We start from the raw sequence: 27340 nt of genomic DNA on the forward strand, positions 1-27340 counted from the left end.
CTTTGGGCCCCTAACAATTGAGTGAAAAAAAACTCTGATTTTTTTTTTTTTTTGGCTATTATATTAGTTCACAATTTTTTTTTTTATCTAAATTTGAAAAGTCCCAACAAAGTTTGGTGAAAATTCAAAACTAATAATTGATTGTTGTGGTGAATTATTTAAAACAAATGGATGATTGTTTTTATTGACAAAAACAAAAAAGTCGATTAATATGGTGAATTATTTTAAATTAATGGATGGTTATTTCTCAAACGTATAGATTGTGTATAGAACACGATTCATTATTATATCAGCTACATTTGTTTTTGGGAAAACAAACTTTTCAAATTTAAAATTGATTCAATTTTATTTTCGATTAACTATGTCACAAAAAAGAAAGGATGTATTAGCAATTTAAACCATTGGAAAAACAAACTTTTCAAATTTAAAATTGATTCAATTTTATTTTTCGATTAACAATGTCACAAAAAAGAAAGGATGTATTAGCAATTTAAACCATTGAAAATGATTTAGGTTGTTTGGTAAATATTTTGGACTAAAAAATCACAAAAGGACAAAAAAAAAAGTCAAAAAAATACAAAAAGACAAAATAAGCAAAGAGACAAAAAAAAAAAAAAAAACACAATTCCAAAGCTAAAAAGTCCAAAAAGCCAAACAATAATACCAAACGACTAAAAAAGTCAAAAAATCAAAAAGCCAACTAAAAAAATCATTGCCAAATGAGCACTTAATAAGTTGAATTATGAAAATTAGATTAGCATTTTTGTACAGTTTGTTTACTTTTTATTTAGTATTTTAGCTTGAATTATTTTATTTTTTTTGTTTATTGTAAATTTTGTTATATATTTAAATAAATTAAAAAAATTATATATATGATCAAAATTTAAATACATGATCATTTGATCAATTTTTTTTATAAAAATATATGAAAGATCTCATATTAAAAATTCACTTTCACCTGCAAGATGTCAAAGCTAGCCCTGACAATTACATGTGTAATATTTTTGGTAGAAGCATTCTTTTGTTAAAACATTACGTTATAGTACAATAATAATTTTTTTTGTATTTTTAGTTATGCATCAAATTTTGACTTTTATTTTAACATTATTTTAATTTAATCTAATCAATTACGTGTGTAATATTTTTGGTAGATAGCATTATTTTGTTGAAACATTACCTTATAGTACAATAGGGGACAAGTGTAATAAATTTTTCTGTATTTTTTGTTATTATTTTTCCTGTTACTTGAATTAAATTTGGACTTTTATTTTAACATTATTTTAATTTAATCCAATCAATTACGTGTGTAATATTTTTGGTAGATAGCATTATTTTGTTGAAACATTACCTTATAGTACAAGAGGGGACAAGTGTAATAAATTTTTCTGTATTGTTGTTGTTATTTTTTCTGTTACTTGTATTAAATTTTGACTTTTATTTTTAACATTATTTTAATTTAATCTAATCAATTACGTGTGAAATATTTTGGTAGATAGCATTCTTTTGTTAAAACATTACGTTATAGTACAAAAGGGGACAGGTGTAATATTTTTTTTTGTATTTTTTGTTATTATTTTTTCTGTTACTTGTATTAAATTTTGACTTTTATTTTTAACATTATTTTAATTTAATCTAATCAATTACGCGTGTAATATTTTTGGTAGATAGCATTCTTTTGTTAAAACATTACATTATAGTACAATAGGGGACAAGTGTAATGAATTTTTTTGTATTTTTTGTTATTATTTTTTCTGTTACTTGTATTAAATTTTAACTTTTGTTTTTAACATTATTTTAATTCAATCTAATCAATTACTGTGTAATATTTTTGGAAGATAGCATTCTTTTGTTAAAACATTACATTATAGTACAATAGGGGACAAGTGTAATAATTTTTTTTTGTATTTTTGTTATTATTTTTTCTGTTACTTGTATTAAATTTTCACTTTTATTTTTAACAATATTTTAATTTAATCTAATTAATAATATTTATTAAAATTAAATAAAAAATAAAAATAAAATGATCTATGCAAAATATATCATTTCAAATTAAAAGCAAATCTCTCCATCATTTTAAGAAAAATTAATAAATTATTTTGGCACTTAATTTTCAATCTAGGTATTAAGCATTATCAATTAGATTAAATTAATATATATTACATAAAGTTTAAAATAAAATTGATAAAATTAAAACTATAAAGTCTAAATTTACATTATACATTTAATTTTGAACAGTTTTCTATAGCATATCAGTTTTTTTTTGTTAATATATATATTAATACTAGGGGACAAGTCTAATAATTATTTTTGGCACTTTTTGCTCCTATTATTTCTGCTACTTGCCAACCCATCTCTCTCCCCCTCCCCCCCCCCCCCCTCTCTCTCTCTCTCTCTCTCTCTCTCTCTTATCAAAACAACTCTCAAATGTGATGAACAAATGTGGCATAGCATTCAACCAAAAAAAAAACTTAAATACTGCTCTCTTTTTTTTTTCCCCAGTTTTGTTTTATGGGTTTTTATTATTTAATCTTTTTGAGTGCAAATATTCATTAATAATGTGGGGAGTGCTTGACTCATTAAAATAAGGTTGGAATGAAATCTTCATTTTTTAATAATATTCATTATTCTTTTGCATAGTTCAATAAATAAAAATTAAATAAACTTATATTGAAAATATAATTACCATTCACCAATTTAGAATCATACATGTGTAAAATCATTATATCGAACAAAACACTACTTAAAACTACAAAATTTTAGATTTCAAATGCTTACTGTAATGAAAAATATTTTAAAAATAAATGAGACGATTAAAAATATTTTTAAAAAATATTCTCATGATCTTTACCTTAGCATTGTTTATCATTCAAATTGAAGTGAAAAATATTTTAGAAATGAGTAAAAATATTTAAATAATTTTAAAATTAGTAAAAAAATTTGTTAAACAAGACTTTTAAATACACAACTATCCAAAATTTGATATCCTAATTTAATCATTCTATGAATATGAACTCACCTTTCACTAGAAAGTGATTTCTGTAGTTTTTAATGTAGGCCCTAGTGTTTCAGATTTATTGGCCAAAAAAGCCACAACTTTTTCCGCCCCCATAATTTAAAAGAAAATACAAAGTTTCATTTCATAAAATCTTCCATTGTTCATTTGACATGAATTTATGTTTCTTCACCTGCCAATCTTTCAGTTTGAAAAAATTGATTATTGAAAAGTTAAAAATATATATTTTTTTAGTTTGTGCTTCTTATTTTTTGATAATTAATTTTTAAAATCATAAAAAAAATTGATTAAATATTCTCAAAGTATGGGAAAGTATTGTTTACATAGTAAATGTAACTTAACATAAAAAAATTTGTTACATAATTAGCTTGAAGCACTAAATAGACAATATTGCATGGTGCACAAAAATTTTGAAAAATCTCAAATGAGTGAGATAGTGGGGGAAAAAAAATCATTTTCATGAGGTGCAAATTTCTCATGTATGATGCAAGTCCTTTTCTGTGCAATTATACTTTTACAGTCCAATTGAAATACAATTGGCCTTAAAAAATTACACTAAACTAGCCCTTATTGCACTTTTGAGAGATTAATCCCAATAAAAAGTTACAACATTAAATTCACATGAAAAAAGCTTACATCATATAATTTTTTCCCAAGAACTGAAATTTACTATTATTGTGAATTGTATATACATATATAGATGTTTCTTTTTCTTTTGAGTGATTGCTCTGATTCTATACACAACTAGAAATAATATATTTAAATCTTTATTGTCTTCTCTTGCTTTTCCTAGCTTCAACTAGCAGCCCAGAAACACCTACTTAAATTTGCCCCCACCTCCTAGCTTTGGCATTCTCAACTCCAAGCCAAAGAGCCCAACTACTGGTTATGAGCTCTGTTTGGTTGCTCAGAAAACCAATCAAACTTGAGCAAAATCAACACCACTCTTCTAAAAAATCAATGATATAACTCACGTCCAAGTTCCAACATATTCTGGGATCTGATTGATTGGTGGGATTTCTTTCATGATTCTACTCACACACACATATATGTAGAGGGAGAGAGAGAGAGAGAGGAGGAGGAGGAGGAGGAGAGAGAGAGAATGGCTTCTGGGCACCATAATCAGTGGGGAGTGCCAGAAAACCTGAGAAAACAGCTTGCTTTTGCTGTTAGAAATATTCAGTGGAGCTATGCAGTATTCTGGTCCATTTCATCAAGGCATCCAGGGTATTCAACTTTTCTTCTCTTCTCTTCTGTAAATTTATTTTCTTGTGTTTTCTTTAATGTTCATCATTTTCAGACAAATTTTCCTTCTCTTTGTTTCTAAATTTATCTGCAATGGGTGATTTAAAAAAGTTTTAGCATTTTTTTCCTTTTTCTTTTTAGCTAATATCCCTAACTACATATAGGCTTAATTCATAGCAACTCTGTTTGGCTGTTTCCAAAAAAGCAAAAAATAAAAAATTTAAAACCAACTCGGTGAAAAGAAATGAGAAAATAGAACACTCATATTTTCATACCATTTTCTCTTTGTTGGTATGAAAATAATTTTTGAAATTTTAAGAATATCTATTTTGGTATTTATTTTCTGTCAAACTAGCTTCTTTTTTTTTTATATATATATATATATATAAAACAAAAAAGTTAGGAAAACTCAATCAAACAGAGCCGCCCCTGTTTGGAAATTTTTTTTTTGGGTGTGTTTTTGGAAGAAAAAACAAAAAAAAAAGGGTACGAAATCACCCCTTTTTTTTATTTTTATTTTTAGTTTTTTTATTCTTGTGTGAGAACAGTTTTTGAAAATTTGAGAAAACATTAAAATCTTCCGTAAAATTTCAAGAAAATTTTTTCCTCTGCTTATAGAATTTGGTGTATTGTTCTCTTACTCTTAATCTGCTGAGAGAATGCAATTCACCGTCAGGAGATTTTTCATGTTTGCAATGTTCTCTTCTCATAACTTAATTTATTTAATTGCTTTTAAGGTAGAATTAAGATTATTTTTATTTGTCACCATTCTTTCAAGTTTTGAATTTTTGAATATAAGCACAATTGCAGTCTCTCATACCCATCTTATTAGTATATTCTAGTTTCTTCTTGTTATTGACTGTAAATTGTTTTTGTAGGGTATTGGAATGGGGTGATGGGTACTACAATGGAGATATTAAGACCCGAAGAACCGTTCAAGCCCTAGAATTTAACGCGGACCGAATGGGGTTGCTGAGGAGTGACCAATTGAGAGAACTTTATGAGTCGCTTGCAGCAGATGAAAACTGGCCACAGGCCAGAAGGCCTTCAGCTGCATTATCCCCCGAAGACCTCACCGATACAGAGTGGTATTACTTGGTTTGCATGTCATTCATGTTCAATATCGGCCAATGGTAATTTCCCTTTTCGCTCGTTTTTAAAATTTTCAAGACAGTCTAAAGCTTCTCTAGAAAAACCCCTCCTCGTGTCGGTGCTGCACTAAGTGATCATTGGATTGGATGGACATGATAGGAGTTAGTTTACCCTCTTCATTTGGATCTATTTTGTTTGTTTATTATCTGACGTAGCACCAGCGTCAGAGCAAATGCCACCAAGGGCATATATGTAATTTCCGGCCAACAAGCTCGGAATTGCGTTAAATTTGGGGTTTTGTGGATCCAACTGCTATAGGAACTCTTCTACCCACCTATTCTACATCATTGTCATCTAGGATTTGCGCATAAACCATCCATGTTGCAAACATACAGGCTATGTTTGTTTTCAGAAGTAGAATAAAAGAGATTTATAGTGAGGGTATCGATAATAAAGGAGTTAAGTAAAATTGTGCTTGTTTTGATGATAGTTATTAGTGTAAGAATTGTTAAATTATTTTTATTAAAATAATAAAACAAATAAAAAAATATAAAAAATTAAATATTAATGTTTAAAAAAAATTCCCAATATGTATAAAATAAAAAAATTTCTAATCCCTTCATTATTTTTTTAATACCACCTCCACCTCCACCTCTACCTCCACCTCCTCCATCCCAATCCCCCTACCAACCTCCATCCTACTCCCTTCCCTAACTCTACAAACAACCACAACACTAAATAACCCTACCTCCATCCTAATCCCTTTCCATTCATTACGCCCCAAAATAAACGGGGCCATGACTCCTTCCTGCTGTACCAATGCAATTGCATGATTGGGGCTTGAGACTTTTAGTAACAATTTGTAGTTTTTAACTTTTGCAAAGTCTCATTTGGTTATTCTTGTGTGTTCACCCGTCTTTCCCCAGTTTGCCAGGAAGAACTTTGGCGAACAATCAACCCATCTGGCTATGTAACGCTCCTTTTGCAGATAGCAAAGTATTCTGTCGCTCTCTTCTGGCGATGGTAACTTCGTGTTTCTTGGCAGCCTTCTTTTAGAAAATGTTTTCCGCTCAAACAAACAGAATGTTAATTAAAATCTGAGAAAAGTTCCTTTTTCCATGGAATATCTAATCTATATAATGCTCAAACTAACTGCATAAACTGAATTGTTCTGTGTGTGTTTTCTGGTTCAACTGCTGGATTTTTGCGGACTATCCTAAGCAGAGTGCATCTATTCAGGTACCTTTTTTTGTTTTAATTTAATCTTGGGCCCAAACACAGTCTATTACTATGTGAACATACTGAGAAGACTCCATATTAGCGAATGTTCTGATGTACAAACATGAAATCATTAAGCAATACACCAATTTTACTAAAACTAAATTTCCATTTTACTCGATTTACCAAATGCAGGACACAAAACCCATGTATATACGAACACGTCTTTATGAAAACTAAATTTAATATTTTTCGATATCCTGTTTTTGACTTGCAGACTGTGGTATGCTTCCCATATTTGGGAGGTGTCATCGAGCTGGGCGTAACCGAGCTGGTAAATTGATTTTGTAGACTTCTCTTTAGTACTTTTTGCATCTAATTCCGAGCCATATTCCTCTGATGTAAATTTTTGTTTATTTATTTTTTTGAAGATTGTGGAAGACCCCAGTCTCATTCAGCACGTTTTAACGTCCTTCTTGAAGATTCCGTTCTCAGTTGTTTCCAAAACATCTAGGTCTGTTTCAGGAAATGCACAGTACAACAAAGACTGTGTCTACGCCAAGCTTGACCAGGAAATTCTTGGAGTAATGGAAGTTTGTTCTCCCAATAGTAGCTCAAACAGGACCAGACTTCATCAACAGGCCGAGGAATTATTTATGATTGAAGGTCTAAATGATGAAATCAGCAACTGTGCCAACAATTCCACGAGTTCCAGTGACTGTATATCTCAAACCTTGATTAACCCTGAAAAGGTCAGCCCTATTTTGAAGGAAAATGGTGATTGTTTGATCGAACGACACGAAGACAATCCAATGAAAATGAGTTCATCAGATATTCAAATCGATGAAATCCACTACCAAAGCATTGTTTCGACACTTCTGAAGAGCTCCCACCAGCTGATATTGGGACCGCACTTTCAAAACTACAATCAAGAATCAAGCTTTGTTAGCTGGAAGAAAGGAGGTTTCGCAGGTATTCAGATGCCTAAAATTGGAACTCCACAAAGATTGGTAAAGAAAATACTCTTTGAAGTTGCTCGAATGCATGGTGATTGTTTGCTTGATTCTAGAGAAGATAATGGGAGAGGAGATGGACTATGGATACCGCAGGTTGATGACATTAATTCAAGCCACGTATTGGCAGAGAGGAGACGAAGGGAAAAAATAAAGGAAAGATTTTTGGTTCTTGGATCGTTGGTCCCTTCTACTAACAAGGTAGTTCAGTCTATAGCCCCATCCCAACTATAGTTTTAAATAACAGTAGCGATACTGTCACATATTGGCCGATATTGATAAATATCAGTATCAGAAGTTCAAAATTCAGATACATATCAGCTTATATTTAAAAACCTGGTCCCAACATGTATTTGATTCAAGAAACATACCACTAGAGGTTTTGACTTTGATTATGCAGGTTGATAAAGTGTCCATACTCGACCACACAATAGAACACCTAGAAGAGCTCAAGAGAAGGGTTGAAGAGTTGGAATCTTGCATGGTGGCTAAGCGCCAAGACAGTGCAGAGTGGACATCGGATAACAATGGAAACGACCACATTGGTAACAGAAAGAAGGCCTCGAAGAACAAGAGGAAAGCTAGTGACATCAATGAAATGGAAACTGAGATCAACCGGGTGCTACTGAAAGATAAATTGACAGATAATGTTACTGTCAGTACGATTGAGAAGGATGTCGTGATTGAGATTAGATGTCCTTGGAGGGAGTTCGTGCTGCTAGAAATTGTGGATGCAATAAGCCGCCTTCACTTGGATTCTCACTCAGTTCAATCAACCAACATCGATGGGATTCTCTCCTTAACTATCAAATCTAAGGTTTGACCTCGTGATCGACTTCTTATTTCAACTTTCTATTTTTCTCTAACGCGCTTTGCTAGTAAGATAGAAAGGACTTTTCTTGCTTGTTTAGTAAAGTCAAGCTTTGGCGGTTGCCTTATTTTTCTTCTTTTTTGTTGTTTGAGAATATTATTATTCTTTTTTGTTTCTAGAAACACTTTTTAACTGTGACTTGTGTTCAAATTGCAGTTCAAGGGATCCAAAATTGTATCAACAGGAATGATCAGACAAACACTTCAGAGATTGGTTCAAAAGAATTGAAGATCATATTCTCAGACTGACAATCATGGTTTGTTTTGAGTTCTTTGAAACTGCTGCAACCAACAGCTTCAGTTATTGTAACAAAGCATTGCTATTCAAGATTAAAAATTAGACTCAATTTTCAAACCCAATGATGTGGCAATCAATTAGGATATTAAAGGCAATACTCTTTCTCATATCTTCTCTATTTATCAACTAATCATATCATTTATACATCATTGGGTCTAGAAAATTGATCTATATTATGGGCTTGTATATTATTTTCCATTGTGTTTGTAGCATAAATTTGATCATCTCTAATTTGTAGCATTAAGTACTATTCTTGTAGAGATCTTGACCATTCACTCCATCAGGCAAAATTTTCTGATAAATGGTTAACTGAGCCCCGTTATCGATTAATTTTTGTGCCAAAAAAATGTGTTTGAAAATTTGAAAGCAATTTTTTGGAGGTTTTCTTAGAAAGTGGTTTGTTAAAAGAAATTTATTTTAAAAACAGTTCGCTAAACAAGTTTGTATTTTTTAAAAAACGAAAACAGAAAATGATGGAACTTCAATAGCAAATCTGATATACATAAAAGGGTAATCTTTTTAGTCATTGATCAATTCAAAAACTAAATTGTATAGTTGTATTCTATGCTCCGCGCTGTTTGTTTTAGTGGAAATGTCTTTGGTATTTTTTACATTTGGTATGATTGGAAAAAAAAAGTTTTTTTTGTTGTTAATAGAAATTAAGTTAATTTGGATATAAAGTATTTTTCAGCCCATTTTTCACCTTAAGGTGAAAATCAAATTTTTTATTTTTTATTTTTTAAATAAAAATAAAATCTTACAAATGTAACCACTAAATAAGAAAAGCCAAACAAATTGTAAATGTAAGCAATTAATTAAAATTTTAGTTATGGAGATGCGATTAGACTTTGAAAATATTTTCACTTATTTATTTTGTTTATTTATTTATTTATTTTGATGTTTAATATGACGATTTATTTATTTATTTTTTTGTAATCAATAAAAAATATAGGGTGAATTACACAAACGGTCCTTATAATTTGGGGTTTGTGTCATTTTGGTCATTGATTTTTCAATTGTGACACATTTAACCATGAATTTTGAATCTTATTCCAAATAAAGACAATTGATGATACCATTGGATTTTTCAAGGGCAAAAATGTCAATTTGATAAAATATAAATTAATTTGACAAAAATAAATGTCAAAAAATATTTTTGACTTTTTAAAAATTATTTTTACCCATTAAAGATAAAATTATATAAAATTGATAAATCTTTTAGACATTTATTTATTTATTTATCTACCAAATTAATTTTTATTATGTGTTTGAATGATAATCATGTAATGGGTGATTGTTTTTATTTTCATTAAATTAGTTTTTATTTATCCAAAAATCAAATATGACAACTTTGATATCATTATTAAACCAATCCATTAAATCAAAAAAACCTAAAGCTAAAAATATTTCATATATTAAATATATTGATTATACATTAAAAGTTTAACAACTACCCATTACACGGTCAGTATCCAAACATATAATAAAAATTAATTTGGTAAAATAAATAAATAAATAAATGTCTAAAAGATTTATCAATTTTACACAATTTTATCTTTGGTAAGTAGAAATAATTTTTAAAAATTTAAAAATATTTTTTGATATTTATTTTTATCAAATTAGTTTATAGTTATCAAATTTATGATTTTACCCTTGAAATTAAGTAATGGTATCTTCAATTGTCCTTATTTAGAAACAAGATTTAAAATTCAGAGTCAAATATGTCACAATTGAAAAATTAGGAACCAATGTAACATGAATCCCAAACTATATGGACTATTAGTATAATTCGCCCAAAAATATATTTATTTGGGTAAAAAATAATTTTCACTTTTAAATAACAAAAAACATATTGTCAAATGTAAGCAATTAATTAAAATTTTAGTTATAGAGATTCGATTAGACTTTGAAAATATTTTCACTTATATGTTCTGTTTGTTACGGTTTTTGTATTTTCTAACATTTAATACTATAAATTTTTTTTTTCTAGTCAATAAAAAATATATTTATTTTGATAAAAAATAATTCTCACGTTTAAAAAATAAAAAACATATCCTAAACTAAAATTTTACCAATATTATTACCACACGATCGTCACCTCCTCCATCGTCTCATCACCACTATTAGTATTTAAGTTTAAAAAATGCAACAAAATATAGAAAAACTATTTTTTTGTAAAAAATATTTTCTCTTGAAAAAAGAAGATGAGCCATTTGGAATTTTTGGATCCAGTGTGAGAAAGGTTACCTAGCCTCCGTTTGGGAAGTGGGTTGGCTTTTTGGCTTTTTAGCTTTTTTGGCTATTTTAGCCTGGGCTTAAAAGCTTGGTTTGGGAAGGGTTTTTTGGCTTTTTGGCTTTTTTGAGTTTTTTTGTGAGAGAAGAATGTAATGATTATAAGTTGGATGTGATGTTTTGTTTGTTATGGCTAAAATAGCCTATTTTGTCTTTTATGGCTAAAATAGCCAAAAAAGCCCAAGAACCAACTTGCCAAACAGAGGCCTAATTTTTTATTCAAAAGGCAAGAATTAACTTTAACATTTTGAATCAATAGTCTCTCTTATATATAGCTATCATGTGTCCTGTTATATTGTTGATTAATTGAAATGAAATAAAGCATTTTTGTTTTATCGCTGTTACTTAAGATTTTCTTAGGTGGATCTCTCTTAGTGCTTATAATTATGAATGGATTAGGCTAATTGGTGCCCATTAACCTAACTCTTTGAATTTGAATTCAATTTGTTATGTTTTTAGTTTCATGTTCAATCAAAGCTCAAATTTTCTGGGAAAACCATTCATTTTCTAAGACTCCCTTTGATTAGAAAGAAAATTTGATAGAAAGTGGAAGTGAAAGTGAAAGAAAATGAAGTGAAATAGAAAGAAAAAAAAAAAAATTCTGCAAATATTTGATTAATTTGAAAATTTTATAAGAAAAAGATAGAAAAATTTAAAAATTTAATTATAGATAACTCACACATTTAATTTTTCTTGTATTTTTTTGAAAGAAATTAAAAATAAGATACAATGCTAATATATGTTATATAAGAAAATTAATTTAATTCTACTTTCCACTACTTTCAAATTAAACAAACTCATAAAAATTATTATTTTTTCTTTTTCCTTCATTTTCTATCTATTTTATCCTAAACCTAAGAAAATTATTTTGGGGCAAACTTTACTTTACCCCTATGGTTTAGGCCATGCGCGGATTATCCCATGACGTTCGAATATTACCACACAACTCCCTTGTGGTTGATGGAGTAAAGTACATAGTTAACTTTTCCATCTATTCTAACAAGCTGTGTAGTACACGTGAGTAATGTGCAATTGGGCATGAAAAGATGATTTTTCATTCAAATTAAATGACTAAAATGCCCTCATCTTCATCACTAATTTCCAAAGCAGCCTTTCTTCTTTTATTTTTCAAGACCCAGATCTGAAAACCTCTACCCAAAAGGGGGAAAAAAAAGAGTAAAATTACAAACTCAAGAGATCTAATCGAACAGGTTTGTTAAATCCTTTCTGCCAATATTCCTGTGTCAAACAATTACCTAAAATGAAAAGATGATAGATGATTTTTTTTAAAAAATAAAGTTTTTCAAGTGGTAGCCTCCTCCATCAGAGAGATGAACAAAGCAAACAAAACGAAGAGAAAAATAGCTCCTTCAATGTTTTAATTTCAACACAAACATTTTTATGTCTGAAAAGAAATCAATCAATCTAGAAAAATGACTGTATGAAGAAGAACACAAGTTTAAGATGAGTTTACCATAGATCGAAATCTCAAATCCAGTTCTACCACATCCCAGATCCAAATCCCAAAAATTAAACAATAAAAAAAAAATCCCAACAACGATTCCACCAAGTTAGAAGTCCAAATGCAAGACACAAAACCTCATTACATTACAACCATATGAGAGAGAGAGAGAGAGAGAGAGAGAGTAGTGGTAAAGATGGCCTTGTATTTCTGGTGCCGACACGGTGATTCAGTGCCGTCGCAGCTTCGTCGTCGGTGGTGGTGGTGGTCAAATCGGTAGATCGGCAGCGATGGAGGTCACAAACAGCGGTGACGAACGACAATGAACGCAGATAATGATGAAGAATCAGTGTTCGAATTCAAATAGATGATGGTGAAGAAACAGTGTCCGAATTCACAAATTTGTATGTAATATTTGTGTGTTAATTTAATTGGTTTGTTTGATTGATGAATTGATTAATTAATTGGTTTGTTTCAAATTACACCACTACACATATATTTATATATATATACATATATATTGGCAGAAACAATTTCGCAATTTATTGTGTAATACTCACTAAATTCCAACTAAAAAAAAAAGGTAAATAATTGGTTTCAACTTTAAATTTGAAGGCAAATTGAACGTTAATTAATTTTTGATAAAAATTATGTTGTTTAAATTAATTTGTTAAATCAAAATCCTAATTTAAAAGATTGAGACCCTAAGTTTTCTATCTTACTCTTCTTAAATGCACAACTGTTAAATGAGAAATGCTAAACAAAGATTATATATACAAGGAAAAAATAGTTTTTTTACTTCTGATGTTAACAGTGTTAACTGTGCACTTTACTCCATCAACCAGAAAGAAGTTATGTGGTGATATTCGAACGTCAGGAGAGTAATCCGTACATGGCCTAAACCAGAGGGGGTAAAGTGAAGTTTGCCTATTATTTTGATCAGGCAGGTGAAGCAACCACAACTAGAGACATTTTATCTACATTTTTTTTTTAAATATAAGGTGTGACCCAATTAAAAGCGAAAATTATTTCTTTATATCCAAATTTCTCTATTTAATTGTGTTTTTTGTTTTTCTTATTGTCTTTATTTTCAGAAAAAAACACAACTTATTTGATGAACTATTTTATAAGGAAAAAAAATCATTCAATAAATATTATATGTAGAATAATTTTTTATCAATATTTTTTTGGATTAATTACCAAAAAGTTCTGTCTACATATTTGTTGGTATCTTAGGTCCTGTCAAAAAGTTTTTGAATCAATAAGTCCTATTTATAGGTAAAAAGACGTTTTGCCCTTTAATCCCAAAACTGAGAATGTTCTCAATTTCAAAACTGAGAATGTTCTCAATTTTCAAAATTAAGAAATTTCTCAATTTTTTTCCTAGTATGAACTAAGAGGTATGTATTCTCTTCTTGCTTGATCACAATCTGTTTAGTTTCTGAGAAAAGTATGGGATTGAAAAGAAAGATAATTCTATGAACTTGACACATTAGATTGCTGAATTGAATTTTTTTTTTTCATAATTAAAATTGAGAATATTATAAACTGAAAATATTCTCAATTCTCAATTCCAATTTTATAATTAACACAAAATTTATTGAACGTATAGCTCTGACGAGTTATGTTTTTAATTTGTATTGGCCTCAATATGATACGAGACAGAAAGGGATTAGATACTACAAACTAGCCTTGCCCCAGCCCGCCCATTAGCATAGGAGAATCTCATTCTCCATTCACGCTATTCTATGTAATTTTCTATGTAAAGAAAGACTCGAGAGAGTATCTTTCTCTTAAATTTTATTATTTTCTTTAATAATTCAACAAGTTTTCCTCACCAACCAAACAACCAACCGTCCAAAAAGGAGGTGAAGAGAAAGTGGATGACTCAGGAAGATATTCCCGTTGTTTTGTGAAAGAGACGCATCCCCACAAAGAACAGAGCATCCAATCAAAGTGAACCCAAATCGGTCGCCCTTTCTTTTCCTTTCTGTTAACCGTTAACTCTTTCTCCTTCCCAACCACTCTCTCTCTCTCTCTCTCTCTCTCTCCAACCCACTTTATATATATCTTTGTACTCTTTTGGGGAATACTTTGCTCATCATACTCGAAATTGAAATCGAGGACCATCTGATTCCCAAATTGGTTTGGAAAGATAAATTGGTCTATTAAAAATTAATGGGACTTGAAGGAACAAATAATTTTATTTAAGACTTAATGAATTATAAGTTCACAAAATGGGACTTGTATGTAAATGACTATTTTTTTTTATACTACTAATGCAAATAATAAGTTTCACACATATTTATTAATGTGAGTCAACTATCCTTACATATAAACACATCATATTAAAAAAAATAATTAATTACAATAACCATCCCTTAAGGTTCGAAGAAAATGTAACAAGTCTCACAATTTTAATATAATTATCCAAGTGACCAAAATTAGTGTCGATGTTTTGAAAAGAAATAAATAAGAAATACATTTCATCAATATAAAAGATATGTCGCAATTTCATTTTTTTTTAATCTATGTAATTAACCAATTATGGACGAAAAGGGAGCTGAATATTGTATAAATTAAAACATTAAGAAATACATTTCATCAATATAAGCACTTGTTTTTTAAGGTTCTAATCTAGCAATATCTTTCACAATACTAGTTTCTAAAACTTACCTCCATTGTTATCCTCTCTGAACTTCAAACAATCCAAGCAAACAAGTGCTCTTTGATCCCTCAGTTTCCCACTTCTATCAAGCTATCTGGTGCCAAAATCATTGCCAGAAAGCCAGAGTGAGGATACTAAAAGCTCAATATGTTTAACTTTTTCAATTTCATATCTTGGTTGGCATAAAAATGGAGGATGCTTCCAACTTTTGTGTCAAAAATAATCATTCTCACCAGTCCGCAATCATTCCATCTTGACTTGTAACAGTCCTAAGGGAAACAACATGAGAATGTGTTGTTTGATCTCCTTGAACTCCAATAGATGGCAAAAACACCGCAAAAGCTTGCCATATAGAATCATAAATGCCAACATCCTTGATTGACTGAATAAAGATCTCATCCACCTGGCAGATATCAAAAAGAAAATAGAGTACTCATTAAGAATACAAAAGGATGAACCAAGATAGCCAAGAGTCATATTCCATGCACAAAAATTCCATCCACCTGGCGGAGGATTTCCAAGGCATAGTGACGTCACCCAAAACTCGTACTGCAAGGTCGAGCCAAGTGAAAGGGTGGCGTTTAAGAAATGTCGTAGGAACATCCAAAATCCTCCCCATTTCACAAACCTTTGAGAGAAAACAAAATAAAAAAGGAATCGACACAACAGTGAATCATAGAAAAGTATATATAAAGTTTGCAAAGAAATGTAAGCAAAAACCTCATCCTTAAATAAGAGTTTAAGTGGTTCAATGAGCTTCAATTTCATGTCATTTGGAAGGCCTCCAACATTGTGATGGCTCTTGATTGTGTGGGAGTGTGTTCTTCCACTTCCAGGGGTTGGGCAAGATTCAATCACATCTGGACATAAAGTTCCTTGGACCAAGTAAGCAGGTTTTCTTCCTAATTTATGCTCCAAATCTTGAGCAAAAGCATCAAAGATGCAGATGAACTCCTTTCCAATAATTTTCCTTTTCATCTCTGGATCTACCACACCTTTCAGCTTAGTAAGAAATTGCTCTGTGCATCAACAGAAGTAACGAGTAACTAAAGGTCCTGCTCAAAAGTTTCCATCATGTGCTCTCTTTCCTCGCACCTAGGGAAAATAAAGACTACAACCAGAATTCAAATGACAGAAACACAATTATGCTAAGGAAGTCTCAAACATGCATTAATATTTGACGAAGCACTATCATTTTCATTAAAAAAAAAAAATTGTATTTTTCGAGATATTAATAAAAAAAATCTAGCTTTCTAGGTCTTGCAATAGGGAAGTGGTTCCACTCTTACCTTAATAAACGATTGTCAACAAAAACGCAATGAAGCCCATCTCCAATTGCCTTATGAACAAGGGAGGCTGCAACTGTGGAATCCACACCCCCAGATAATACACAAATCACATGATCTTAAAGCCCGACCATGCCTTTGATAACTTCAATTTCTTCATTGAGTATATCTTCCAGCTTCCAGCCTACAGTTACTCCACAAACATAAAAGAGGAAATACTGCAGTGTTTCCATTCTTTTAGGTGAATGTGTCACCTAAACAAAATGGTTTTGGTATGGAAGTGTAGATATCAATACCAATATGCAATAGCCATCAAACACACCATAACAAACACCACATACTTGTGCATACCTCATTGGACCAAAGACAGTTCTTATCTACACAATCATTTTTGGATTTACTTATACTAGCAATGATGTTGACCAATAAGATTATCAACGCATACATATGTCAAGCTATTCCTAAAATTGAAAGATAACCGTAATTCACCTAGTTTGGCCATGAAATCATATTACATGCCTTCTGCCCATAAAACCCACTTCCCATTTGAGTGGGATTAAAGCTTATTTCTGAACACGTTTCCTCCAGCTTAACCGTATTTCCCTTTAAGTGTACATTTGTTGAAACATCCTCATACAACTTGTGTGTGCTATTTTCTGACCACACGGCCAAACAGGTACTCAGCTAGAGAACACCGGCAGAATAGATTGCGCCCGAACGACCTGTCACAGAAAGATAAGACTTCGGCGGTGATTCGTCCACCCGGGAGTACTCCGAAGATTAAGTCAGTACTCAATTATCTCTCAAAGATAGCAAATAGTACTTAATTCATTTGTCAGAATACAAAAAGCGTACCTTAGACCTGTGAGGGTGCGTTAGTTTTATAATCAACACTAACCTGATCCCTGTAGAAGCCTAGCTTCTCTTGGACTTTGGCCCAATGCTTATCCTGGACTCTCTAATAGATAAAGATGAACTCCCTAAGAGCTTTATTCTTACCCTAGCTAAGGTCCTCCTCCATTCTTGGACTCTTATAGCTTATCTGTTTATCTCGGATTCCGGCATCTTCGCAGATAACCTTGGCCTAGCCGAGACCACCTCAGTGCCATGACCAGGACACGTGGCACCTCGACTGGCACTTCGGTGCCACCTTGGCCACGTGTTGTTATTAAAAAAAGCATGCCCCACAACTGCCCCCTAGGTTCTATTACCTCGGCATCCTGAGGTGATGGAACCTATATTATTTGAACCTATAGCACGTCGGCTGAGTTTGCTTTATCATTCACTACTGAGGTCATCATTCGTCGGCTCCATACGCCCAAGACCTGTAGTCTGTTTTCATCAATGCCTTAGAACCAAGACCCAAGTTTTTTCCAAGTTCTTTAGCCAAGATCATCCCCATAGCCGAGGTCCCTGCTTCATTAAATCAAGAACTCAAAGAGTTTCTACACGCGTTGAGTTGCCACGCACAGTAACTCAATCATTTTCACCACGTGTCTCTTCCCTATTGAACCGTACCTGACACGCGCCATTAGGTCGCGCCGCTTCTGCTCGCGCTGCTTGACAAACACGTCATCTTAAGCACACTAATTGCGATTTTGTCGTTTTTTCGTGTTTTGATAAAAAAATACTTCTCTCTCTACGCCTTTTCATTTTTATATCTTCGTCTTCTCTCAAGCTTTCTCTCTCTAACACTTATCTCCCAAATCCTCCAGTGTTGCCTTCTTCAAGCTTCTTGTAACCACTCCATTCACCTCCTCCGGCGAAGCATTTGTTGCTCTTCTCCGCTCACTGCCACCATCTGACTAAGGCATACTCCACATCGACCTCATTTTCCTTGGTAAGTTACTATTCCCTTCCTTTTAGTTCTTTGACTTATTTCAAATTTTGTTAGCTTTTGTACACTGCTATTGCGAATCTATTCATGTTCTCAAATCCTCATCTGCGTTGTAAATTTTATTTTGCTTGCAATTTTGCCTCTATCCAATCTGTTTCTGGGTATACATACATACTCACATACTGTTCATACGCTTGATGTTCTTTGTAAATTGCCACTATCTCCAATTTGTGCACGTTTACATTTTATGCAATGTTCTTGAACCCCTTCTGATTTTCTTGAGTCTGAATTACTATTCTTCTCTATTTTCTTGTTTGTGTTTTCCAGATTCCTGCCTTCAATTCTTGTTTTCATAGTCTTAGGTTTTGGGATTTGTTTTAGAACTCCTATCCTTAGGAAAAATGGAAACGAATTCCTCTTAGATCTTGAAAACCCTTGCCCCAGTTTCTGTTTTGAGTTAGGCCGAGGTCCACTCAAACCTAGGCAAAACACTTCCTTCTGAAATCTAACACCTTGTCCCTCTTAGCCGACATCATGGGTATGCTTAGGTGGAGGGTAGACACTCCTGCTAAGCTAGAGCACTTTAGGCAAGAGTTCTCTATCCCTGCCAACGTTTATCTTAGGTTGGTTGGGGAGAAGGACTCCATCATACCTAAAGACAACTCCATGCCCTTCCTAGTAGTAGCCTTCATTGAGTGCAGGCTTAGGTTCCCCCTTGACATCCTCTGCCGCCAAGTCCTTTACTACTATAAGCTTAACCCGATGTAATTAGCCATTAACTCTTACAGAGTCATCAACGGTATCATAGCCTTAGCTAGCTGAGAAAACGCTAGGATAACCCTAGTCAATATCTAATACTGTTATACAATGTGTGGCCTGAAGTCAGAAAAGGGCTACATCTATTACCTTAAGCCGAGATCCACAGAATACAAACTCATCGCCGACCTCCCAGTCTCCAACAAGGGTGCTAGAGACGATTATTTCATCGTCTCGGGCAACTGGGAGTTCCCACCAAATGATGACCTTCACCTCTACCCTTTAAGCCGAATAGTGTTCAGAGAGGGAAATGGTAAGAGCCAAGTGTCACTTTACTTGCTTTCAAGTCTTTTACTATTTCTGATACTTTTGTATGTTCTAATGTCTGTTTCTTTATTTGCAGTCCTTCCTCATCCTCCCAAGGAATTTCGCAAGACATTCTTCCCCAACAAGGACTTCAAGAGGCTGTTTGACTTGTCTGTTAATCAGCACAAAGCTCCTCTGCTTCTGAACTACATTCCAACGTACAAATCCATCATTTCGACGTCCCGAAGAAAAGCAAGTCCCCTCATTCTGCTACGACTTCTCTTACAACTTTATTACCTTGGCCAGATCAAGGCTCCACATCTGATCCAGCAGAGCAGCCATCAACTTCTGTTCTACAACTAATTCCACCCTTTCAGCGTCAACACCGACGTTGAGCTCCACTACTTGCCCTCATAGGAAGAACTCATAGCCGAAGACGCCGAAACACTGAAGCGTCGGCTTACGATCCAGCCAACCCACCGACTGCATTTCCAGTGATCCACTTCAGCACTAAGGTCACTGTCGCCGTCGCCGTCACCGTCGCGGACGAGATGGGTCGTAAAAAGGCTGTTGCAGATGACCTTTTAGCCGACATCCCCAATGTCGTTACAGTCTAGTCTTCGCCATCACAGTCCCAACCAAAACCAAAGCCAAAGAGGCTGAAGAAAGCCCAAGCAAAAACAACGGTGACTTAGATCAATTCTGAGGACACTTTGCCGATTTCAAAAATGACCGAGGTAGAAAAGAGTGCCTCTGCCGCCGAGAAGAGGACCGCCGAGGGTGACCCCTCCAAATCAACAAAGTCAAAGAAGCCAAGGTCGCACTCTGCAGCCGCCTTGGGTTCTCTCAAATCTGACGACCCCTGGGCCCCCTCTATCACAATCGAGGATAAGCTAGTTAGAGCCAGTGACAGCGCTATTAACATCAAGATCGGCGTTGCCCTCTCTACTGCCTTGCTCCTTCCCAACGACCTCAACCGCAACGCAGAAGTCAGCGAATACGAGAATTTCGCTTTAATGCTACAGTACTCTGTACTGGTAAATCCTTAACACTTGTTTCTCTGTATTCCCTGTTTTTACACTTAATGAAAATACTTAACTTTGTTCTCTACACTTATTCTAGGTGATCCAGCATGCCCACTCCTTTACGATGCAAGCAAAGGAAATAAAGAAGGAGCTGGTCCAAAAGACCAAGGAGGCTGCTGGTTTGCTCAGGTCACTGAACAGAGCCGAGGCCAAAATGAAATCTTTGATAGATCAGGCCAAAGTGGCTAAACAAGCCCAAGAGGAAGTCGAAGAAAAGGCCAGTGCTGCAGAGGCTATTGTTGCGGTTTTCAAGGCAGAGAAAAAAGAGACCGAAGCAAAAATCGCCGAAGCCTAGGCTGAGCTCCTAGCTGCTTTGGCCACAAAAGATGCCAAGATCAAAGCGGCAGACGAGAAGGCCTATGTCGAGGGGGCAGCTGACGTCTGCGAGGACTACAAAAAATAAGTCAGAGAAGCATGCAACAAGGATTACACCCTTGGTTGGATAGCTGTTTTGAAGGAGTTGGCTGTCCCCGAGGACTCTCCTCTCAGAGATGTAGGTTGACTTGTGCTGCCATTCCTTCCCGCTTCAAGCCAATCCGAGGCTAAGGCTGGAGAGGAAGAAGAAGAAGGAGAGGAAGCCGAAGACGAAGAGGCCAAGATGGTTGATGTTGAAGTTCCTGCTGGGGCCAAGTCCCCAACTCTGAATGAGCAAGTCCTGGACTTGGCTCAGGATGAGGAGGATGAGGTTTTAAAAGGTGCCACCCCCCAGAAGACAACATCCGAGGCGCCGATCGCCGAGAAGAGCATCGATCAGACTCTACAAGAGATCGACACCGAGCTCGAGGCTGAGAAGGCATCCGAGAAGATTCCCCGGTTGTCTTTTGTGGCCGAGACACAGCCCACCACCGATTCTGAGTAGTCTGATTACAAATTTTTCTTTGTACTTAGTACTTTTCTAAACAATGTTTTTTAGTTTTCATATTTGGCCGATGTGTCACTTTTATAATCTGAACAAGTAATCCCTTTGTAGGCCAAAGTGCCCTTTTTCTTCTTTGAATGCAAGTACAACTTCTTCTTTCAAGTGTTTGTATGTTTGTCTTCTTTATTGTCTTGTATGATTTCATACTTAGAATAATTTGCATGTCTTCAGAGTACCTCTTAACTATGCAATCTCCTCGGGGTAAGATACCTCAGATATACCCGGTGACTGTTTATCTCGGCCTTGTCTTAACTCTTGAAAACATCTTGTAAAAAATATTTTCACAAGTGTTTATTTAAAACTTGCCACTTTCTCATTGTCTTCTATTAAGACTTCAGTCTTCCATACTTCAAGTTTTGGAAACCTGGTAATCTCGGCAAGTACACAGATACTTCTTGCAATATAACCTCTACTTAATTTCAACTTGTAAATTTTTCTGAAAATTTCAACAAGTGTTAAGCCAATTTTTAGGTTGTAAATTCTAACTCCCAAGCATCATTCTCTAGCTTTCTGCCCCCTATTGTGAACTTAAGTTTCACTTAGGTTCTCATTAAGCATGTGGCTATGACCTTTTTGCCGAAGTTAGACTCAAACAGAGACTAGCTGAGGTTCTCAACCTTGATTTCTCTATTAATCTTACTCAAATGCTCTTAATTTCAATCTATGTTTGACTCTACCGATATGGGAAATCTAAGTTAATCCAACTTAGTTCAACTCCACCATATGCAAGTATAATTTCTTCTCTGCCATATAATGAGTCTAAGTTATTCATCATGTTTCAATTAGAAACATCGCTAACTTAGTTCAACTCTATTATATGCAAGTATAATTCAACTCTGCCATATAATAAGTCTAAGTTGTTCATCATGTTTCCATCAGAAATATCGTCAACTTAGTTCAACTCTATTAGGCCAAGTTTGGGTACTTCCAAAAAAGTCAAAAAGCCAAAAAGTTACTCAAAAAGTTAAAAAGTTAACACTATTCACCAAAAGTTAACAATTACGGCTGCACAACTCCCAATTCAAATTTTTCCCTACAAATCAATTTTTACAATTTTTTATTACACATTTTTCAATAAAAAGTCAAAAAGTTAACCCAAACATCCATATTTTCAACCTCAATTTTTTAGTCCAAAAAGACAAAAAGTACACTTTTTTAGTCTTCCCAAACTTGGCCTTAAAATGCAAGTATAATTCAACTCTGCCATATAATAAGTCTAAGTTATTCGTCATGTTTCAATCAGAAACATCACCAACTTAGTTCAACTCTATTATATGTAAGTATAATTCAACTCTATCATATAATAAGTCTAAGTTATTCGTCATGTTTCAATCAGAAATATCGCCAAAGGACTAGTCAATCATTTTGCACAAGTTTGAAATTAAAAATCGAGCTAAAATTTTATTATTACTTCGGCTAATAAAAAAAGCTTAAAAAAAAAAAGAATCTAATGATAGAAAAACTTCAGGTTGCAAGTATTCCAGGGTCTTGGCAACTCTTTGCCTTCACTATTTTCAAGCCGATATGCCCATTGCCCAGGACTGAGATGATTCTATAAGGTCCTTCCCAATTTGGGTCAAGCTTGCCCTCTCTGGGGTCTTTCTTGTTGCCGACGACCTTTCTCAGGACGAGGTCACTAACTTGAAACTCTCATGGGTTGACCTTCTTATTGTAAGCCCTAGCAAGCTGCTACTAGTATGCCCCTTGCTGAATTACTGTTTTCTCCTTTCTTTCTTCCAACAGATCCAGATCTCGGGCCAAGAATGCCTCATTGGTCCAATTTTCTACTCCCTAGGTTCTGATCCCTAGGATGCCGACCTCCAGTGGAATAACTGCTTCTGTGCCATAAGCCATGGCAAATGGGGACTCCCCAGTTGATCTTCTCGGCATAGTCCGATATGCCTAGAGTATATTGGGCAACTCATCTACCCACTTTCCCTTTGCTGCTTCCAGCCTCTTCTTGATCCCATCCAAGATAACCTTATTGGATGCTTCTGCTTAACCATTACTTTGAGGGAAGCTTAGAGTAGAGTAATAATTCATAATTTTGTACTTTGCACATAAATTTTTGATCAGCTTGCTGTCAAATTATGTTCCATTTTCTACTATTATTTCCCTTGGGATCCTAAACCTGGTGATGATGTTCTTCCATATGAAGCTCTTCACATCAATATCTCGAATCTTTGCAAGGGGTTCAGCTTCCACCCACTTGGTGAAGTAATCTGTTGCCACTAGCAGGAACTTCCTTTATCCAGTTGCTTGAGACAGTTGTCCAACAAGATCCATGCCCTATTGGGCAAATGGCCAAGGGCTGGACACCGGGTTCAAATCTGCTGCTGGTTGGTGTATCAAATGTGCAAACCTCTGACATTTCTCACACTTTCTGACATAAGCTTCTGCGTCTTTCTGCATATAGGGCCACTAGTACCCCTGAGTAATGGGCCTATGAGCAAGTGACTTGCCCCCAGTGTAGCTTCTACATACTCCTTCATGTATTTCATATAGGAAGTCTTCAACTTGTGAAGGATGCACATACCCCAAAAGGGGTCCAGTAAAAGATCTTCTGGAGAGTTGTACTTCTGATGTTAGACTGAACCTTGTTGACTTTAGTCTGATCTTGTGTGTTTCTGTGTGATCATCTGGCAATTTCCCATCTCTAAGGAATACTATTATCTCATCCATCCAACTTGGTTCCATCTCCACACACATTACTTCATACTCTGTGTTCAGTGGTTCTACACTTGGACCTGACAGATAGTTAACTATTATTGTCCTTACCTCTCCAGGTTTCATTGTATTAGCTAGGTTGGCCAAGGCATTAGGATAGCTGTTGCCATCTCGGCTAACTTGCTGTAGTCGGCAATTCTGGAATAAGGCCACTAGTCTGCTTACCTCCTTTACATAGGCCATCATCCTTTTATCTCGGGCTGTGTATTCGTCTGTTGCTTGGTTGATAATAAGCTGGAAGTCATAAACGACCATCACCTCGTCGGCTTCCATTGCTACTACTAACTTCAATCCTGCGATCAGCGCTTCATACTCTGCTTCATTGTTTGAGGCCTTAAACCCCAAATGAATGGATTGTTTCAGCATCTGTCTATCCGGTGATACTAACACTATTCATGCCCCCGCTCCTTGTCGGTTTGAACTTCCATCAATAAACAGGCGGAAGGAGTCGCCGAAGTAAATATTGCTGGGCCTGAGTTTCTTTTTTTTCCTTTGTTCTACTGTCCCTAGCTGGGTTTCTCCTTGTTCACCTGGACATCGTATACCCCGGTTCAACGGAGCCCAATGTATAATAGCGCCTGGTGTGAACTCGGCCACGAAGTCGGCCAAAACCTGGCCTTTGATTGCTGTTCTGGGTCTGAATTTCAGGTCGTATTGGCCCAACACCTCTGCCCATCTGGCTATCTTGCTTGTCAGATCCCCTTGCTGCAACAATGATTTCAAAGGATGCTCAGTTAACACCATAATCTTGTGGGCTTAAAAGTAATGACTTAGCTTCTTGGAGGCCATTACTAAAGCCAGTGTCAGTTTCTCCAAGGGTAAGTACTTGGTCTTTGCATCTGCCAGGGTTTTACTCACGTAGTAAACTACCCTTTGTTCTCTATTTTCTTCTCTAATTACCACTGCACTTACTGCATGCTCTAAAACTGCCAAGTATAAGAACAACTCCTCTCCAGGTACTGGATTTGAGAAAACTGGAGCGGTGGTCAAGTATTTCTTCAAGTCGGCCAGGGCGACTTCGTACTCCTCTGCCCATAAGAAGTCTGTGGCTTTCTTTACTAAACTAAAGAAAGGTTTGTATTTGTTAGAACTTCTACTTATGAATCTATTTAAGGCTGCAGCCCTTCTAGTCAACATCTGCACTTGTTTTGTCGATGTTGGGCTTTTCAACTCTAAGATGGCTTTAATCTGATCCGGGCTTGCCTGAATGCCCTTTCTGGTGACCAAATATCCCAAGAACTTTCCGAACCCAACTCCAAATACGTACTTCGACACATTGAGTCGAAGCCGAAATGTCCTTAGGATATCGAAAACTGTCTTCAGGTTGGCCAGATGATCCCTAGGCTCCTTGGTCTTTACGACCATGTCATCAATGCATACCTCCATTGTTTTGCCTATTAGATGTCTAAACATCTTAGTCACCAATCTCTGGTAAGTTGCTCCTGCATTTTTCAATCCGAAAGGCATCACTTTGTAGCAATACAGCCCTTTCGGGGTGATAAATGCAGTATTCTCCTCATCTGGGGGGTATATGACTATTTGATGATACCCCCTATAGGTGTCTAGGAAGCTCATCCTTCCATGTCCTGAGGTGGCATCCACCAATTGGTCAATTTTGGGGAGTGAGAAACTGTCTTTGGGACAAGCCTTGTTCAGGCTGGTGAAGTCCACACAGACCCTCCACTTTTCATTCTTTTTCTTCACAACAACCGTGTTTGATAGCCATATTGGGTAGTTTACTTCTCGAATGGCTCTGGCCTCCAGAAGTTTATTTACTTCCTCTTCTATTGCCTCAACATCCTTCAATGTAGGCCTTCTTGCTCGCTGGGTGACAAGTTTGCCCGACCTGTTGACATTTAGTCTATGGCAAGTGACCTCGAGGTCAATGCCAGGTATTTCGTATGGTGTCCAGGCAAACACCTCAAGGTTTGCTCTCAAGAATGCCTCTAATTCCTTTTTCTCTTCCTCGGCCAAGAAAGAAGAAATGCTCTTCATCCCTTTGGTGGACTAAGATCTTCTTCAGGATTTCTTCACTTTTCTTGGCTGGTTCTTTGTTGATGTCCTCAAGGACCTCGATGTCCTCATCCTCAATTTCTACTGTTTCTGCTTCTCGTATGTTACAGGTGGATTTCATTGCTGCTATGGAATAATTCTTTGCCTGCACCTAATCCCCTCTAACCTCCTCAATTCCATGTTTTGTTGGGAACTGCAATAGCTGGTGCAATGTTGAGGGAACAACCCTCATTGCATGCAGCCATGGCCTTCCCAGGATAGCATTTTAAGGGAATGGGGTGTCAATTACTTCTTGGTGCCAGCCTACACTTCCAAACTTATTGCTCCCAAAGGCCACGTCGGTACTCCGTTGAACCCAACCATTGGACCATTGGATTGTTCCAGATCATCTTGGTGAAGGCCAAGCTCCTTGTAACACCTGACATACATGATGTCATAAGAGCTGCCCTAGTCGACTAGAATTCGCTTTATCTAGCATTCTCCAACCTGGAGGGATATTACTAAGGCATCGTTGTATGGATGCTGCACCATCTCTAGGTCATCTTCAGTAAAGGACACCATTGGTCCCTGGCACTCGTCTGCCCTAGGTCTCTTCTGTCGGACCTGATACACATATTGCATGTGTTTTACCTTCTGAGTTTCCCCACGTATCTCATTCTTATTCACCTTTGAGTGAATCACATTGATCACTCGAGGTCTGCCTGCCTGCGGTTGTGGTGCTGGCGGGGGTGGTGCTGCTGGAGCCTGATGCAGTCTCACTTGTTCCTCCCTCGTCTTGGCCTCATCTACTAGGTCCCTTAAATGACCTTGTCTTACCAGGTCTTCCAGATGTGTTTTTAGGGCTCTGCACCCTTGAGTTAGATGCCCATCCTCTTTATGGTAGGTGTAGTGCTTCCCCAGACTTCTTTCTATAAATTCGCCAGGAATTTTCTCTGGTGCTCTATAATAGGGCTGACTCCGGATTCTTTCTAAGACTTTGTAAACCGGAATTCAGAATATGGTTGTGACTGCTTGTGCAGCCCTCAGTCCTGTCTCTTGCTTGTTGTATCCAATGTTACCCCGGCCTCGCTTCGGCGAGTTGTTTTTCTTCTCTTGTTTTGACGCCTTTGTCCCCGGCGTGTCTTCCTCAGCTCTTGCATACTTCTCTATCCTGACCATTAGTTTCTCTATACTTTTTGGCAGTGTCTTTGCCAGTGATTTTCGAAGCAGACAATCATCGTTCAGGCATTCTTAAAAGACA

General features: G+C 35.2%; 1 protein-coding gene and 1 pseudogene across 2 annotated transcripts; one reads left to right on the forward strand and one right to left on the reverse strand.

Moving 5' to 3' along the window:
• The first annotated feature begins 3623 nt into the window (after positions 1-3623).
• LOC114257367 (transcription factor EGL1) lies at positions 3624-9079 on the forward strand. The gene is made up of 8 exons (XM_028197131.2): positions 3624-4240; positions 5137-5391; positions 6277-6373; positions 6575-6589; positions 6846-6902; positions 7000-7782; positions 7982-8398; positions 8609-9079. Exons 1-8 carry the CDS (start codon positions 4116-4118, stop codon positions 8678-8680), a joined length of 1821 nt encoding a protein of 606 aa, XP_028052932.2. The 5' UTR covers positions 3624-4115; the 3' UTR covers positions 8681-9079.
• Positions 9080-12483: 3404 nt separating this feature from the next.
• Positions 12484-16904, reverse strand: LOC114257405 (uncharacterized; annotated as a pseudogene). Its single transcript, XR_014344654.1, has 6 exons — positions 16809-16904; positions 16461-16711; positions 15892-16266; positions 15675-15799; positions 15405-15574; positions 12484-15261 (listed from the first exon to the last, which is right to left on the reverse strand). The product of XR_014344654.1 is annotated as an uncharacterized LOC114257405 (transcript).
• Between the last annotated feature and the right edge of the window lie 10436 nt (positions 16905-27340).

The sequence above is a fragment of the Camellia sinensis genome, chromosome 11, assembly GCF_055761805.1.
Source record: "Camellia sinensis isolate YWXY chromosome 11, ASM5576180v1, whole genome shotgun sequence".
Taxonomy (NCBI): domain Eukaryota; kingdom Viridiplantae; phylum Streptophyta; class Magnoliopsida; order Ericales; family Theaceae; genus Camellia; species Camellia sinensis.

Coding starts and splice junctions, on each gene's coding strand:
- LOC114257367 (XM_028197131.2), top strand. CDS start 4,116: ATGGCTTCTGGGCACCATAATCAGTGGGGAGTGCCAGAAAACCTGAGA. Junction 7,783..7,981: donor TGGTCCCTTCTACTAACAAG/GTAGTTCAGTCT, acceptor TTGATTATGCAG/GTTGATAAAGTGTCCATACT. Junction 8,399..8,608: donor CCTTAACTATCAAATCTAAG/GTTTGACCTCGT, acceptor TTCAAATTGCAG/TTCAAGGGATCCAAAATTGT.